The sequence below is a fragment of the Aulonocara sp. 'chitande type north' Nkhata Bay genome, linkage group LG1 (genome assembly GCF_057382095.1).
Source record: "Aulonocara sp. 'chitande type north' Nkhata Bay isolate Kocher_YH1m ecotype deep benthic linkage group LG1, A_spYH_male_GT1.1, whole genome shotgun sequence".
NCBI lineage: Eukaryota > Metazoa > Chordata > Actinopteri > Cichliformes > Cichlidae > Aulonocara > Aulonocara sp. 'chitande type north' Nkhata Bay.
In genome coordinates this window covers 38,540,586-38,559,449 of record NC_141344.1, presented here as the reverse complement: position 1 = coordinate 38,559,449, position 18,864 = coordinate 38,540,586, and the positions used below count along the sequence as shown (strand labels likewise).

General features: G+C 41.6%; 1 protein-coding gene across 2 annotated transcripts in view; it reads left to right on the top strand.

Annotated features, from left to right (window-relative positions):
• large2 (LARGE xylosyl- and glucuronyltransferase 2) overlaps positions 1 to 18,864 on the top strand; it is a 140,501-nt gene that overhangs the window by 91,368 nt on the left and 30,269 nt on the right. Inside the window, exons 1-2 of one of the 2 annotated variants that reach the window (XM_086295221.1) lie at positions 2,093 to 2,283; positions 15,280 to 15,502. In XM_086295221.1, the coding sequence (XP_086151347.1) occupies positions 15,403 to 15,502 (100 nt within the window). In that variant the 5' untranslated portion in view covers positions 2,093 to 2,283; positions 15,280 to 15,402. Of the gene's footprint in view, positions 1 to 2,092; positions 2,284 to 15,279; positions 15,503 to 18,864 lie in introns of those variants that run through there. The other variant, XM_086295213.1, reaches the window with a different exon arrangement.

Here is an 18,864-nt window from a genome sequence, read left to right as displayed (position 1 = left end):
TCCACAGTTCTTAATGCGTGGGGGAGAGAGTTCCACAGTCTTGGGGCCACAGTGACAAAAGCTCTATCACCCTTAGTCCTCCTTTTAGTATTTTTTATAGCAAGTAAGCCCTGATCAGATGACCTCAGAGACATGCTAGGGACATAGGGCTGTAGCAGATCAAAGATGTAGGCTGGTGCCAGTCCGTGCACAGCTCTGTAGGTCAAGCAAACCTATCAGCAGAGCTTGGTTAGCTCAGGTATGCAGCGTGCTCAGACTGGTTCTTGGCATGCTCCTCCTCAACACTGTAGGTCTGTATACACTGTAATTATAGAGCACTCCCTCCTTTATGGTGCTTTTGTTATCATAGCGCTTACCTTCATGCCTGCAGGCACAGAAAAACAAAAGATGACCCAGGATGAATTTACTCGAATAACATTTGGCAAACTATAAAACAAAAAGTAAATCGCTGTCTGTTGATTGCAGGTCTAGTTCTTTAAGGGAATGTGTGCCTGGATTATGCAAGTCACGGCCGGAGTAAATGAAAAGAAAAGCCAAGTTTCCTGCTTGGTTATACATTAAACTAGTTGAAGGTCTGAACCTAATCTTCAGTGTCGAGCGGTATCACAGAGTTGTGTGTGAATAAAATACTAAATCATTTTCCTCAGTGAGCAACAGCGCAGTGTTGGTGTAACCTTCACTGTCATTTACCGCAGTAATACTGCAGGGCAAAAGTGATAGTACTGACTGATCCAAGTGTTACCCACACCAAAGTTTTGCGTGACCATGTCGACTTACAGCCTCGACTCAAAGCTGAGTTAGCCAGAGTTCTGCCTAAGATGGGCCAGATATAATGTGCGTTAAGACATTTGAGCCACTGTGCAGATGTGGCCCAGGATATAATCCTTGCAACACAAGTCAAGCACTTCACTTCATTGGCAGGTAAATAAACCTTTAGGTACATTGTAATCTGCACGCATGACCTTCAGCTATAAGGACATAATGAAGGTTAGTTGCTTTATGTAGACTTCTTGCAGGCTTTCAGTCAGGTTACTGAGTGATATTTGTAAAGCTTTACACTTTGATTCTGTACCTTTACGGTTATCACTTGAGGTCGGTGTGATTGTTATCAGCACATCCTTTACATCCTAGAAATAGTGAGTTGGACCTGTAGTGGATTAGACTGGTTTGCCCTTTATTTGGCCCAATCATCTGGACATAGCTAATAGACACTTGCTCGTGTCATTTAACATGCTAATTTCTCTTGCTTTATAAGGACACATAGACTAGAAATCTAAGTCTCTTAACTCAATCCAAAGCCATGAGATACTCTATGGCAGGGTTGTCCAACTCGAGTCCTCGAGAGCTACCGTCCTGCAGCTTTTAGATGCATCCCTACTGCAACACAGCTGAATGAAATGGTTGGATGCCATCACATTTGGCAAAGCTGTTGTGTGTCACAACAAGGATGCATCTAAAAGCTGCAGGGTGGTAGCTCTTGAGGACTGGAGTTAGGGTATGTGACTTTTGGCTTTTGCACATTCTAATCCCAGGTCGTGGCAGTTGGCTAAAAAAAAGGTCTACCAAAAAACAAAAAAACCTCCAAAAACAATTAACTTATCTTACAACTGTTAGTTTAGCTTCTGGTACAGTTATCTAGTACATGTATGAAATGTCATGTGTTTCCTGGACTGGATAAGAGATGCAGTCTTATTCTGTTCTAGCTGGGTTTTTAGTCTGATTATGGTCCAACAGCAGGTGTGGCAGGTGTATTCAGGCTATGCAAAAAGCCCACCCTGTGAAAAACTGAGCCTCACGTCTTTTGAATTCCACAGGTTTTTTTTAAAGCTTCTTCTCCGACAAAGCTTCTCTCTTGTGTTCTTGACAGCAAGTAAGGCGACACCGCTTCTTTCCCTCTGTCATTTCTCCTCTTTCTACCTTTCTCTCTCTCTGAAGGAGCTCAACTCTTTTCTTGCAAAAGCCAGAGGAGGACAGCAGGGAGAGGTGGGGGCTGAAATCAGAGCCATTGCCTTGGAGGTGGAGGAGATTTATAGCATGTTTGTGCAGGAAGAGGAGGAGGAGCAGTGGGAGGAGAGCAGGCAGAGTGAAGGAAAGGAGGGCACGAAGCAGTGACAGAGGGCGAAGAACTGGGACAAAAGTCTGTCGAGAGAGAAAAGAACTCTGGAGTTTATTGTTGGAGCTTTGAAAGAGGAGGATTAGAAGGAGGGAATGAGGAGGGCTTGACTCACTCTATGCAGCTGAATTTGGATTTGCAGCCACATGTGCAGGAGAGGAAAAACGCAGGTACGGCGACAGGGTAAAGGTCGCTTCTGCTCTTTCTGCGTGTGTGTTTTAAAGGTTTTATACTGGCTTGTTTCTGCATCGTCCGTCTGCTTTGTTTATGTATTCAATTCAAGAAATTATATGACGTACAGGACACTGTGAAGCGTTACAGGAGTGAAATAACCAACATGCAGTGCTGTTAGCAAAGATTTAAACCCATCTGTGTCCGGTCCCATTGTCGTTCAGCTTCTTCTCCTCAGGTTTCTGCCTTTGTGTCCAGAGCTGTGTTTTCACAGACAAAATGCATTTACTCGTTTGTCTTTGGGATGTTATTATAAGGCACCTTATAATACACCTGCTCAGAGTACTGTAGGTGGAGGAGGATTTCATTACATTCAGACATGCTGTGTGATCTTGCCTCTGCTGGTTTCACCCGTCCTTGTGGATGTTTTTGATTTACTTTGTCCTGGGTATTCACATTTGTCACTTACAGTTCTGCCCTGCAGTACAATGAAGCTGAACGTAATATAGTTGGAGAGTGTGCAATGCTCAAAAGTGACATTCAGAAACTCTGCAGTGACATTTATTTCTTAAAAGGGTAGCCCTGTTTCTAAGGATAGGTTTCATTTCTCTGTAGTATTTGTCTGTCCACCGTAAACAGATTTGCTTTGATCTCTCTTAACTCTGAGCAACACGTGCAGCTTTCTGTGGCCTTTGTCTCAAATGCTGTGTTATAGAAACTATTCCTACACCCATTCTTTTTCTCTATATATGGTTAACCATGCACCCTCGCAAAGATTTATGTGTGAATAGTTATTAAGTTATTCAACTTCTTTACATCCACCATCACGACAGTGATTAGCTGAGCTGAGGGTTAGGGGTAGCTTTACCTTACTCTGTAGAATTTTCCAGTATACGTCGATCCCAAATTGTAAACTCAAGAACAATAAGGCCACAGATGCATATTGGAGACTTGGTCTGAGTTATGTTATAGTCTCTGTTTGTTTTGGACTGTTTGTTTAGCACGTGGTGCATTTGTTAAACATGTCTCCCAGTAAGTTTATTCAAGCACTATGCAGGTTGGTTGTATTTACTGGAGTATTTAAATTGGAAATGTATTTTCATTATGAAATAAGCGTGGATTGCAGAGTTTAATGGATGTAGAATAATGGCACCATTGATCTACAGCTTTGAAGCTTCAGATGTCACTGGGTGTGAAATCTCATGGAAGAATAAAGGCTTCATAATGCAAAGAAAACAGAAAGAAGATGGGTTGAAGAGTGGGGCGTGACTTGTTGCTCGACTTTTTGACTCTTTGCTAATTTATTTGGCAGTTTGTTACTTTAAAATTAACATTTTTTAAAAGGAAATCTAATCTTACTTAGCATGTAACATGCTCTGCAGGACTACATGACAAATTTAAGAACCCAACAGTATGTAAAATATGTTCAGTTAAGTGTACTGCAGATTGCCACAATTCTAAAATTCTGCATCAATGAGAGGAGCTAAGTAATAATCAACAGTATGAAAAATGTAAATTAAAGTTCATTTATGTTTTAAACTTACAGGTCAGGAAGAAAAATTAGAGATATATTAGAAAAATAAAAGGCTGAATAATTCTTCCACCACAGCAATAAATCACGCTAAAGAGTTTTCTGGTATGAAGGATTGGAGTAAAACTCTTCAGTACTTTGAGTAATTTCTGACATGAACCTCCCAGGGATAATGTCGAGGCTCCAAAACTACTTGCACTGATTGGCAAAGGTTCACAGTTTGATTGAGGATTGGGGTCATTACCAATGATGGTGAGAACTCTTTATATTAGCAATAATTAAGACACATAGTTGTATTTGAAAAAATAATGTCTATAGCCGTTTTTTAAAGTGTAAAATGAAAATTGTGGCTCAGCTCATCTGAAAGAGCGAGACAAAGACACAGAAAGAGAGACAATGTATCATTGTCAGTTCCAGCTCTTGTCTGTGGGAGTACAGGGAAATGAAATGAAAAAGGTCGTTCCTGGTCACAAACTCACTAATCCCATCTCAGCTTACTCTGATACATCACAAAGAAACACTCTTGACCTGACAGAGCAGTCAGCACACTGACAGTACAGCTGATTAAATCCTGACCAAATGGAATCAAAGGAAAATCAATGGGGAATGAGCAGTACCTTACTCAGGCATGATTACGGGATCTCTGTAAATTATTAATAACAATAACAAAAGTAAGGAGAAGAAATGTTCACAAAGGACAAAGTGTCTGCTCTGAACTGACATTAAATTTGCTGTGCTAATTTGTTAAATGACATGAAACGGAAAATAGAACTGAGGCTGATGGGAATGCTGGATGGAGTGGAGCATGAGGAGGGCTCTGAGAAAAGCTCGGGGAGCGAGAGTTTCTTCATTTCATCTTCTGGCTTCAGGATAGCACCAACTTTTCATGGCATCAGCATGTTGAGATTTTTCTCTAGAACCAACAACGACAACCTTATTTGCTAAAAGAAGAACGGGCATGTGTTCACTGAAGTTTATTTTGACAGTCAATAAATACTAAATAATGAAAGTATTACAAGTGGAATCGATATTGAAACTTCATGAACGTAATGTTGTTTATCCTTTGCAGCAGCTGGCTGAGTGGACAAACATGGGCTAATGGTCTCCTCCTTCCTGGATTTTGTTGAGCTAGAGCAAAAAGAAAAGACATTGATGTGTGTCATCATGTGTATCAACACAAAATTATAGAATGAAAGTTTTCAGAAAATGCAGCCATGGGGACTCGACATTGTGGTTGATGTTAATCGTGGTAGAAACAAAATATCACCATAGCAGTCTCCCTGTCGATGTCCAACGAGCTATCGTTTCACCGATCAAGCTGTGCTCTCTAACTATTCGATATGTTACTTCAATCTGTTTGACTAAACGCTGCAAAGGCACCTTAAATATGATCTTTTTCATTTGGGTCATTAACGGAACTGCCACAAACAGACTTTTTGTATTCGTCTTTTTAAATGTTTTAAATTTGAGTTTTATTTCCTCATAGCATGTCTCCTCTTCTGCACTGAGTTGAGTAATAGAGCCGGTGTGTTTTACAGAGGAAAAATCTGCACTAAAGAAAAATGTTTGTCTCTCTAGAGAAGCTGCAGGGAAAAGAGTGCACGTGTCAAGGCTCTGAGTGCAACTCATGGAGCAAAGGGTGAAAACTGGGTGGAAAGACTCTGAAACACGATGAACATTGATGCCGGAGGGAAAGGATGGAGAAAGTTTTCCTTTTCTTCACACTGACACTTGTCTCTCCCTCTATACAGAAATTCTGAAAAATGATGCTGGTGAACAAACCTGAGCAGCAGATTGGTGATACTGGACAAAGCTCTTAGAAAGGAGGTGGTTTTAGATTTCACTCAGTCTGTTGTTGCTGTCTGATTTAGTGAGTGAATCTTGACCATAGTCAAGAAAGACATCATGTCCCAGAACGCCGGTCCAATTCTGATCCAACTTTAAATAGGACATATTATTTCACTTCCCCATCAGGGAAAACCTTTATATAGCTTTTTATGCATGTAAACGTCCACAGACAACAGATGCTGTGTTCTCATACAGAAAACCCTGTTGTCGAACTACCTCAGTGCCTTGTTGGTTGCCATGGCTTTCCCCCACTACTTATCTGGTAGTGGGGGAAACGTTTTGGTATGCCATCACATAAAGTATGGCAACTGCCTCACTTTTATATACTTATACTCGAAGCCAGTCCTGCTAAATGTCTCAAATATCTGAGACATTTCCAAATATCTATTTCCAGCTGATGGCTGCAAAAATTAACACGGGGGCTTAAAAGGTCAAAGGTCAGGTTTTCCAAAAATCTTGTGAATGCAATAAGTCAAGAAGACCTTTCTCTGCACTCACTGTTTATACATGACTGTGCATTTAATCATGAATTATTATTCATCTCTGGCTCTTTTTTCCCATCTTCCTCCCCTCACCCTGGCTGCCCCTCCCTGAGCCTGGTTCTGCCAAAGGTTTCTTCCTGTCAAGAGGGAGGTTTTCCTTTCCACTGTTGCCAAAGCGCTTGTTCATAGGTGGCCATGTGAGGTTTCCTCTCTTTTCCTCTGCATTATTTTAGGGTCTTTACTAGGGTTGTTCAATATAACGAAATATATCGAATGACGATATAAAAACGTTTATCGTTTCCTATCACTCTATCGTTTGATTCGTGGTGTCGTGAAATATAAAGTTTACAGCAATATTTGTTCATCGTTTTGATGGTCACTGTAGTGGCTATATTAGTTTCTTAAAGTTCTCTCTTTCTCTTATATTTAATATAACCACACTACAGACAGACAAGCGCCTGTTTTTACGTGTTGTCGTTAGCAACAATGATGGTAAAACGGTCGCGTGGCTCTGCTGTCCGCTTGTTTGTTTTCCACGTAAACCTTTCACAATAAAGCTCAAGATCCTGTTGAGACTTAAACTGAGTCACGTGAAAGAGCAGATTGTTTACGGATGAGAAGCAAAAAGAGCCGCCAGGTGCTAAAAAATAAACCGTAGACTCAAACGTTAGAACAGGCTTTTCCCCGCAGCACGCCGTGTAATAAATACAAAGAAAATGGCGGCCGTTACAACTTATGTCTAAAAATGTATCGTTTCATGCATCGGTTAAAACACTCGACTCCAGGTACACGACGCCCAGCTGGAAACACTTCACTTGAGTCGAGCTGCCCGAGATTCACAGAATTTACAAAACATGTTACATTTTTGCGATTTATATCGTTATCGGGATATGAGATTTTGGTCATATCGCACAGCCCTAGTCTTTACTTTATAATTTAAAGCACTTAAAGGCAACTGTTGTTGTGGTTTGTCACAATATAAATAAAGCTGAGTTGAAGTGACCTGGGATTTTCAAATTTTCAGCATTGGTGCATTTCCTAGAAATTAGTGACCTCGACCTAAACATTAGAGGTCAAGTTTTCTCAGAATCTTGTGAATCCAATAACTTGAGAAGAAGACAACATAGAAATTGATACCAGAGAGGTGTGTCTACTAGTAACCTGGGGTGTAGCAGTGATGGTTGCCAGTACTTTTTAATAATAATATCATTTAGTAAGAGAAAAAAGTAACTATCCCGGAGAGAAAGCAAATATTCTTCACAACACTGTTCGTGCCCTCCATACTCTTGGATGGTTTGAGATCCTTATAGATAGTTATAAAAAGCAATGTTGCCTCGAAAGTTGAGATGGTTGTGTGTTCATGAAGCATGCTGAAGCCGGCAGAAGAAAAGAAAGACACTGTTAATGAAAAGGAAAAACTAATACGGGGCCCTCCTGCCTGCTATGAAATCAACATTTTCAATGATCAGAAGCTGGGAGGGATAATTGGGTTACTGTATATATAATAACACAGTGTGTGGTGATTGCTGCTCTCAGTTTACAGATAGTAATTCCTTGTTTTTCCTCATTACCTATTTATGGGTTAAAGAGGATCAGCTTTTATTGTTAGCATAATGTAAAGCAGTGCCTCTTCTGCCAAGGTTGTTGACAGCCATCGAGTAGTCGTGTGAGGGGAGCTTTGAGCGCTCTTCGCTCTTGAGGTCTTCTTCCTGCTGAATAGAGGATGAGTGGAGTTGATTATTGGTCTCCACTCTTATCTCTCTCCTCTAATGCAGAAGCATCTGCTGATTATTCCCTTAATCAGGACTATCCTCTTTGTGATCAGCTTAGGGCTAAAAGAGCTCCTCACTCACAACGAGGACACGCCCACTGGACTAAAGCTTTGCTCTGGGTTCCTAATTGCATTATCATATGTTGTGTGTGAAGACTGATGGGCAGAGGTGGGTAGTAACGAGTTACATTTACTCCGTTACATTTACTTGAGTAAGTTTTTGAAAAAAATGTACTTTTAAAGTTTTTTGCACGATACTTTTTACTTTTACTTGAGTACATTTGTGAAGAAGAAACTGTGCTTTTACTCCGCTACATTTGGCAATATTCGACTCGTTACTTTTAAAAAAAATGATTAATTTCACACATTACATAATACTGCTAATAATGGATCATGCCGCCAGTGGAGTTTTCTGTAACTCTTTTACCAATCAGATGTGGCCATGCAGTCACATGACCAGTTTGAAACTGTGGCGGGCAGAGCGGCCCAAGCGTTTTAAAGTAGCGACACACGGAAAGAAGAAAACTAGGGCTGCCACGATTAGTCGACTATTAAAATCGTCAACGACTAATTTAATAGTCGACGCGTCATTTGAAGCTTTGTAAGATCCCAAAAGACGCAGTAGTAGTATTTAAGAGTGTAATAACGGACTGAAACAGAAGATGGCAGCACTGCATGTACAAGGATGCCAGCTGCCGTTAAACACAGAAGAAGAAGAAGCTGTGTCCCAGAATTCATAGCGCGGCCCTGCTCAGTTTCCATCAATGGCGGCAGCTAGTTAGTTTTAATATTACTCTTATTATTCTTTCTGGGTCACAAAATAAACGTTTAACATATTTTCAGGCGAGAATGTAGCTGTGTAAACCTCAAATATCTGCTCAGTTTATCAAGACACCACATATTTTCAAAAGCGCTCCGACGTTTTCGGAGACGTCTGTTACCCACTAGCTCAATAGCGAGCCGGGGGCAAGGCTCACTAGAGCCGTGAGAACACCGGACTCCCGGCAGATCATTTTCAAACCCACCGCTGTCTTTCACTACTCAGGTTAAACATGATATATAAGTCATTTAGATAACTTAAAAATGTTATTGTTTGGCTTTTTTCAGTATTTTATTTGTTCCTGAGTAAATCGGTTTGGCTGAGATTAAAGTTATAGTTTTTACACAGCTGAATAAACCAAGCAGACAACTAATTATCAGAAGTGTGAGATGCTCGAGAATATACTCTGGTGTCCTGTTATATTTTAGATATCAAGGAGTTTATTGAACTTCACTGAAACAATCTGCAAATTTCATTAAAATTTAATAAACTACCATCTTGTCTTTATTTTTAGTTAGCACCTTACACACTTAAAGCTGTAAGCTAATGATAGTTATATAAGAGCAGATGCTGCTGGTGCAATAAGCTGTACGTTGTACGTCCAATGGATGATGATTTGATTAGTTGACTAATCGCAAAAATAATTGGTGACTAGTCGACTATCAAAATAAGCCCTACCATCCACTCATCCATCCACCCCCCCCCCATCCATCCACCCATCATTCCACCATCTATCCACATCAGCAAAATGTTAGATATAGGACTCAAACCTTGGTGCTAAACACCTAGCTTCAAAATCAAGTCTGAACCCCTTAAACAAGCGTTTGAAACAAATAATCCAGGTCAGCCTCTTTGAACGGGCTCTGCTGACGGTGTCGCTCTTTGTGGCAGCAGTTTCTATTTTTACATAATGCGACATTAAGGACTGAAGTGTAAGAATCTCAGAGTCTGTCGTTTTCTGTACAGGTTTGCATCAGTGGAGCGAGTTCAGGCGGACACGCCTCGCTCTCGTCTTCATACACCAAACACTCCTCTAACACTGTCCACCACCCGGACAGTCATCCATATTCTTCTTCTGCTGCTCATCCCTGATCTACAGACTCGTTCTGCCCCATCAGTAATTCAGTAACACACCAGGTGCTTGACAGGAAAACTTTGTGATGTTTTTCAGAGGATGAATTTTACTGTCTAGTTGATGTGTTTCAGTCCTTTTTGACATAAATGGTTGCACCGGTTTTCGAAAGCCCTCGGCTTTGATTTAATTTGCGGGTGAATGAAAGTGAATTGCTGCTTTGGGGATGATAGCAGAGGAATGTTTAGGAATTGTTGCTTCTCTGTGGTTGCTGTGTTATCCTTTAATTTACAGCCATTAGACTGAGTTATCTGTTGTTGTGCCTCCACCCCGGTGCCACCCACGCTGTCCCTTCAGTGCTGTTCTCAGCTGCTTCGATGACAGAGGGGGCTGCAGACTGCCGCAGTCCTCCGGTGCTCCCCGCTCACAGCGTTTTTACTGCTACAATTAGAGCAGAGAAAACGTTTTGTGCAGCTCCTGCAGAATCAACAAAAGCTGCCTATTAAACACCTCTTTAGTGGCACTGCCCCTCACTTTTATTTCCTCTCTGAGTTTATGGCTGTTAGAGGCGGAGTGTCCAGTACACTGCCACGACCTATAGCTCAGCCTCCACCTCATTTACTTCCTCTCCTTTTTGCTTTTTTTGCTTTTCTCTGAATCTGGTAATCTTCTGCGTACTATGGCTACCTTGCCTCTTCCTTTTCATTTCATTCTTTACCTCCAATTACCTCTGCTCCTCTTTTTTTCTGTTTCCCTTTGATCGTTGTTTTATACACCTCCTTAATCTTCTTTTCATTTCTTTTTCATTGTTTATCTCATTCCCTAGTACTTTTCCTCTGCTTCCTATGCCCTTTTAACCTCTCTGCTTCCCTTCTTTTCCTCATTCCTTTCTTCCTATCTTCTTTTTCCTTTCCTTTTTCCTGTCTTGACCTTTCCCTTCTCTTTTTATATATTCTTCCTCACATTTTCTCCTGTTTTTCTTCCTCATTTCTCTTCCTTTTTTCTTTACCTGTCCCTTCTTTCTTTTCTTGTTTGTTCCCACTCCCATTTCCTTATCTTTCAAACTTCTTCCCTCTTTATCTCTTTCCCTGTTCTTTTGCTTGCCTCTCTCATTCTCTTTCTCTTCCCCCCACCACACTTCTCTTCCTTCTCCCCTCTTCTTAATCTTTACTCTCCCTGCTCTCCATCTCAGCTCTCCTCCTCCTCCTCTCTTCCTGTCTCAGCACCTTTCATTGCTCTTAACGACATAGAGCGCATACATCAGCCTCACTAATTAACTCATAAATCATCTCTATGTAGTTGGAAAGTTGAAATGTCTGGCAGAGTGTTCGAGAGCCTTTCAGCGCGCAGTGTGATCCACTTTTACAGCAGATAATTGTTGTGGTTTTAATAATGCATCACTTTAAACCATGTGGGGCTGAACCACAAATAACAGTTTGGGTTTTTTTGTGGTTTAAGTCGTTGTAAATTTCTCAGTGTTTCTCCTTCTAGGTTTCGTGGGAATAACGTGTGGTAAAAACTGAATCAACATTTCAATTCAGCTCAAACACCTGACAGAGCTCAGCTCCATTATTAAACAGTCGATTTGCTGGTAAAGTGATTTGTTGGAATCCTGTAACATTTGAGTCAAACAGGTGATGGTAATGTGGGTGGAGTGGACAATTAGCAAGGAAGAGGAAACTATGTTAGGCATGATATCCTGCTAACATTCACAGTAACACCCAAGAGTTATTGCTCTGACAGCCTTGTTGACCCCACAGCAGCACTGAGCACCACACATTTGTGTTTGTTTGTTTTTTAATTTAAAAAAGCTGTGGTTGCTAAGTTAGCTCATGCATCGTGTTAGGCTGCTGTTACAGTTACCAACTACATATACTGCTAAAAAAAAATTAAGGGAACACTTCAACATTTTTAAGTTGTGGGGTGGGGCGTAGGGGCAGTGCCCCCCTTTGGCCCCACCTTGGTGCCACTCCTGTTGTTGGGAATTGATTACCTTCTTAGACACAGATGTGACACAAAAATGGCAGGAAGAAGAACAAAAGTTAATTCCTGATGCTAGACATAGTTGATTTAACAAAACAAAAAACATTAAGTCTGTCTGGCAGCTGCTCTGGAGCTTTCTATCATATCACGTGGTCACATGGGTTTCCCCGCTAAAGACTGAAAACACTTTTATTAAACATTCTGAAAAATGATGTGTGTGCAGCTGATACGTGGGGATATTTCTTGCAGACAAGTTTTACATATTTGCATGTTTGGATGACAAAAAATACTTAAGTTTATCAGAAGTGTGTCAGCAGTACTTCATGTAGTACCAGAGGTTTTGCTTTTTGGGTAATTAAAACTTTGCAAATGAATGAAAAGAGGATCAAAAGACTTCCTGCAAAAAATATATTAAGGTTTTTAGGTAACAATCACTTGGCAGGTTACAGTCATGGTGTGTCAGGATTTAGATTAAATGCATATTGCCCACAAAACAACATAAAGGACGAATACATGAGAATACAGTCACGTGTTAAATGGGCTGCACTTCCACATTCACCAGCTTACACCACACATCAGTGGCACCAGAGATGTTACAGAATAAGATTTTTTTTCAACTTATTTCCTTAAATAAGGCCTCGTTTCAGACAGATTTAAAATTTCAAACTGAATATTTGGATGTTTGTTTGTTTTTAAACATAATTTTTAGACTTTTACACATAAAATATTACCTGTGAATCTGCTGTGTATGACGTATAACAAGGAAACATCACTAGAAATCATGGCTGCACTGCAGTGCGTAAGTATTTGGACGATGCTAATTTGTTGCCTTTGTACTCCACCACCGGCTTTCGGCGTTAATTGCAGGGGTTTAATAAAAGCACTGCATTACCTGTTGAGGAATTATAGCCCTTTTTATATGTAGTCCCCGTTTTTTAGAGGCTGAAAATGGGGGACTACAAATGACTGACAGTTTAATGGCCGCACAAGCCTGTGTTTAAACGGGCCAAGGAACAAAGTCAGCGGGTGTTTAAGCGCTTCAGTAATGCTTTTAAAATGTAAATTTAGCTCCTAGTTATTAAACGCAGAAATATTCTTGAAGATTTTTCTTCCACGTGAGCTGCAGCCTCCAGCACAAAGTTACCTTCTTTCTGCTATGAGCTTGCTTCCATACTGTTTCCCACTGGCAGCCCTCTCTCCTCTCCGGGCTTGTGTCTAATTAAAGAGGGATTAATGAATCACGTTGTTAAACAAAGACAGACCTCCCGCTCTAATCAGGCTCACATAGAGGGAGGGAGGCCAGCACAGACAGAGCTGGACTGACAAACATGGAGAGCTAAACTGAAACTTGTATGGGACTTTCCCCCTTTTCAAGTTTTCTGTGTGTATGGAGCAAAGTGACTCTTTCTCCTTCTTTCAGTTCAGTTCAGCTTCATCGACTGAAACAGTCATGTGAGCTCTGCACGGTGACTCCAAACCTCAAGCTGAATGCTTTTAAAACATCGACTCTAATGCGTCTGCCTGTAATTATATAGTCAGCTAATCCATGAAGTTCTGCAGATGCAGCTCAGGAGCCTCGTGTTCACATCCAAGCAGTGGTTTCATCTTTGCTTTTTGGTTTGAGTATTTCTGTTGCTGACGTCCTGAATTTTCACCACATCAGGCTCTTTACCGAGAACGATGTGAAAAACGTTCGGTGTGTGGCAGAAAGAAATGTCCTGGTGATGAGAGGTCAGAGAGCGATCAGACGTGCTGGAGCTGAAAGGCTACAGTAGCTCACTAAGTCTCCACAGCTGTGCTGAGCTGAAAAGCAGCTCAGATTAACAGGATGCCCAACCTTGAGGCAGACAGGCATGAGCATGCCAGCCAAGAGCAGCAACTCAATGATACAATGAACAGAGATGTGCCAAAACTGTGAAGATAAAGGCTGAAAAAATGGTAGTGATGAATCACAATAGGGCATCAATCTTTTACCATCCACCAGCTCACCAGCTATTCATTGGTGAGCTAACCAGGCACATTTTCAGGCTCTACGTGTTACATTTGAGTTGAAGTCAAAGACTTTGGACGAGGATTTCCATTTCTGTGTCTCAGCACCGAAAAAACCCCTAGACAGTTATAACCCAGTCTAGCTGGGATAAAATGGCTTTGTTTCTTTCCTTATCTGTAAGAAACTCATTTTGTTTTGCATTTTAATCAGACTCCTTATTTTATCTTTGAAGGTCCAGAGTCACTCACTGTTTAGACTAAATATCACCTTCAGTCAGGGACAAAGTGTGGGCCATGAAGGTGCTGCAGTCATGACAGAAATTCAATTACAAGTACGTACAGTTACATATTATATAAATATATTGATTTAGTGGCTGCACGGTGGCACGGTGGTTAGCACTGTTGCCGCATAGCAAGAAGGTCCTGAGTTCAATTCCACCATCAGGCCGGGGTCTTTCTGTGTGGAGTTTGCATGTTCTCCCCGTGTTTGCGTGGGTTCTCTCCGGGTACTCCGGCTTCCTCCCACTGTCCAAAGACATGCAGCTTGTGGGGATAGGTTAATTGGAAAATACAAATTGCCATTAGGTGTGAATGTGCGAGTGAATGTGAGTGTGAATGGTTGTCTGTCCCTGTGTGTTGGCCCTGCGACAGACTGGCGACCTGTCCAGGGTGTACCCTGCCTCTCGCCCTATGACAGCTGGGATAGGCTCCAGCGCCCCCCGCGACCCTGAAAAGGATAAGCGGAAGCGAATGGATGGATGGATGGATATTGATTTAGTAACAAAAGTGAATAAAACTGGTCACAGGAGGTGGTTACTTTGTGATGTTATACATTCTCCTTGAAGGTTGTGGACCAGCGACAGGAGTGTCACACATGGCAGCGTTAGCGAGTGTATCCAGCAGCACTTTTCCTCAAGCGTCAGTGTTGTATTTGTAAATGTTTGTGTGATGAAGAGCCAGATTTTAAAAGTTGTCTCTTGGTTTTGTAAAATTGTGTCTCTGTAAGACAGAGGTGCAATAATCGAGGTCGAAAGCAAATATCATTATGAGTGTAACAGGCTGTGAGTGTCGGCCTGGGTTTGGTTTGGTGATTTTGGTCCATCTGTGAGGACTCTTGGATGAGGTCTGGCTGTCCTCTGGTACTTTCGGACCGTGTGATTGTGTCTTCTTCTGTGGTTCAGATCTCTTACAGATTGGGTCCAGACTTCTTAGAACCGTAAGCTTTCTAACTCAGATAGTAATGAATCACTCATAAGAAATCTGCAGACTGCTTTGGGATGAGACCCAATCAGCTGGAATGAAGAGAAATTGTTCTTGGTTTTTAGACGTCCTTGAAACAAAACGAGCTTGGAAAACTGGACATGTGTCAGTTTTCCACATTGAAATCTTGTGAACTCAGTATTTGTTGGTTAAATTGAAATTTTTCTTCAGTAACGACTTGAACTCGGATGGCTCTGTTCTAAGTGTCCTGTTTTGACTCTGTGTTCTTCTCTACTCAGATGAAAGGATGCTGCAGAGACCTGCCGAGGGACTGAGCCCCACCTGATAACCCCCACCCCGCCCCTCCCCTCGTCCTCTTCCCGACCCCTGACCCTCAGAGCCCTCAGTGCCGCTGTCCCATCATGAACCTTCTTTGCCGCGGGCGCCTAAAGCTGCTGGCGGCGTCACTCACAGCCATCGTCCTGCTCACCTGGCTCTACCTTCTGGCTGGAAACCTGGAAAGTGAGTATGAAGAGATTTCAGGATGTGCGCGCAACAAAATCACTCAACGTGAGTTCTGCCAAGCATTGATCATTACACGGTCCAAACTGAGAATCCACACAGTGTAATTTTCATAGACGCTGGCTTGCGGTCTGGGTCAGACGGCGTCGCAGGAATCCTACCAGCGACAGCAACACATAAATTATCAGATGCATTTTGCAGCTCGGCTCAGTTTCCTTTCAGTCTGACTATGAAGTTACATTTTTAAACGCATGGAGGCAGTTTTCTGTTTAGTTTGCTTTTTCATTCAGAGAGACGTTTTTGCGTGGTGTCTCCTCGAGAAGCTTTAATAACACACATACTAACACAGGAAGTCACATGTTAGAGGCACAGTATCTCTGCCAGTGCAGCTTCAGGATTAATTGCTTTTTAATTATTTTGAATTCAACCTTGACACTTGTATGAACTTACATTTTCTGTGGATCATGTCAGCAGTCCTCTGATCTGTAATGTAGTGCTGGATCAAACTATAATGAACCGATTTGGGAAACATTGTACCAGTTGTGGGGGTTTTTGCCACAGACTTTGTTGATATAGGTAAGCACCCTTGGCTTTAATCTCATTAAAACTGAGGATGCATATCTAATGATTCTCCTTTTAACAATTTATATCCAGGGCCAGCATTTAGTGCCAAAGGACTAAATAGTTTTATGTATTGAAATATTATCTACATGCTTAGATCCTCACAAGGCTTAGAAGTTTCACATAAATATAATAAAGACACCGATAAGGTCTTCTGGCACCTCTTCTGTTCTTGATGTGTCTCCCAGTCTCCCACTGTCAGACCACCAAAGCGCCCTCAAACCATCACACGGAGTCAAGAACTTGCTCAGGATTTGTATTATTTCTGTTTTGATCCAAACACCTCAAACCTTGATTAGTGATTCCTTAACAATTAATGTCACTTGGAACAACTCGATTTTATGTTAACCCTTAGAGCAGCAGGTGATATATCTGTGTGCTGGGCTGTTTTTACAGGTTAAAAAAATCAAGTCAAATCGTGCTGCGTCAGTGTGACTGCATTCACATTCATACCATGTTGGAAGCGATAAAGAAGCGAGGCCCAACCTATGAGGCTCAAAGATTGATTTTACAGAAAAGTGTCCAGTGTGCTCATCTAAGAGTGACACGTGACACTGGTGTCAGCGTTGATGGGAAGGAGGATGCAGGTTTACTCCTCAGTGTTTTTCACACACACGTACACACACACACACGTACACACACAGACACACACACAGACACAGACACACACAGACACACATTTCCATATTCGGTGTATGTTTTATGTGGCAGTGATTCTCGGAGGGCACGCAGAGCAGGAAAATAGGATTCCTTTTTGGTGAGGCTTCCACGTTGCTCGAGCACTCCAACATGGATGACTGATGAGTTGTCTCTGTTCAGTGGATCCACTTTAGCTGTGAGTGTTCAAAGTGATGGAGTGGGCTCCTGGAGCACATTACCACAGAAATAACCAGCGTTTCCCTTTTTTCTTTCTGCTGACTGACTGCGAATCGGATTCTGGTTCCTCCATCTGTCCTGTCAGCTAAGGGTTTCCTCTCTACCTACAGTATTCTTTGTAGTGAGTACACGCACCCTGGCCTTCCTCACCCAGTCACAGGAAATGACTGATCCTCTCTGAGACCAGTAATCCAAGTAAAAGGAAGTTCTTCCTCTCCCCTGTCACCAAGTCTCTGCCGATTCTCAGTGAGAACCATTCGGGTTCTGTCTGTAACACAGTAGTAGGATCCTTAACATAAAGCCCATTGAGAGCTTCATACGCATACAGCTACATTATTAAAATGCTGCTTCTTAATCATGGATTGTGTATAAAGATGAGCGCAGAAAGCCACTGTTTGCACTAGCACTGAAGCTGGATTATAGAACGACTTCTTGTTGGATTGAAATGTTGCTTAAATTCCTATTGAAGTCAAATAACAGTGGAAGAAAATAAACACAAAGGTGCACAGGGGGAAAAGTTGTTATTGTCCAAATAGTTGGACTTTACCGCATTATCAAATAATTCATTTTGTTATTTCCTTTTTTATTAGAAAGAGGGACAATACATATGAATGAACATTTTAACAAATGTAAATATGCCAGATTATAGCCTCAGGCTAATTTCCATCTGCAGACCCTCTGACAGGTTGATGTTACACACAAGTTAATAACAACATACAGAGACATTATTTACAGCCCATGTATATGGAGACAAGGACAAACAATGGGAACAAGCATGGACAACAGAGGATCAGATAAATAATCAGAAAGAGGATTTTGAAAGAGTCCAATTCCTTCTTGTCACTCAGCCATTAGATATGGGTGTAAACATTCCCATCATGCCTCTGTTCAGCTGTGGGCCGGCTGCTGCTCCGTGGGGTTACAGATAGGAAGGGAGGGAAAAGGAGCACAATGTAGAAGAAGAGAATACCAAGATGGGAGAAAGAGTTTTAAAAAAACGAAGTGAGAGAACTCAATCACAAAGGAGAACTGAGGGGTAAATATAGAGGGAGAGGGAAATGATGAGCAGGGCACGGTGGGAGAAAGATGCAATTGCTTATGCTTACATAAGAAGAGGAGGAAGACATCAGAGAGACTAACATGTAGAAAAAGGAGAAAGATGTGAAGACGAATAGAGATAAGTATAGATGAAGAAAAACATGGTGGACAAAGTCAAAAGAAAACCAGTGAGAGAAGAAGAGAATGGAAGTTAGATGGAGGCAGGACGACGAATTGGCTGGACATCGTCCAACATCATTTTTGTCAAATGTTGCTGACATTGAAGGAAATGGTGCGTTTGTTGGATAATTTCCAGTAGCAGACATTTGGTGCTCAAGTGAGTATTTGGGTCAGCGTGGCAGTGAATGTAGGACTGAGTGAAAACTCAAACTCCAGCCTGTGTGTGTAATCTTTTGTTCTTCTACATTTAATATTTCTGTCATGATGCTGCTGGAATGGAGAGAAATGGCTATTATTATATATATGCATATAATCAGGTTACAGGAAACATTACAGCACCCATTTATTAGTGAGGTCAGAGTGTGAGGTCGCTGTCCTGCTGGTTTGAAATCAGACATGAGAAGGGCCCTGCATGCTCATCAGTTATCAACTTGTGCATCACAAAGTAGTCCCACTTATAATGTGGAAGGATATGTGAAAGGACCTACTTGACATTGGCCCGGGGGCCCATGAGCCTGAGTTTCAAGTACTAATTAACTCTCATAAAGAGATTTAAAACTATCAGACTCAAGGTGACTGAACATAAAGAGCAGCTAAAGAACTAGAAGGAGAAGCAAAATGAGCACCAGCTGATACAGTGTGTTTGC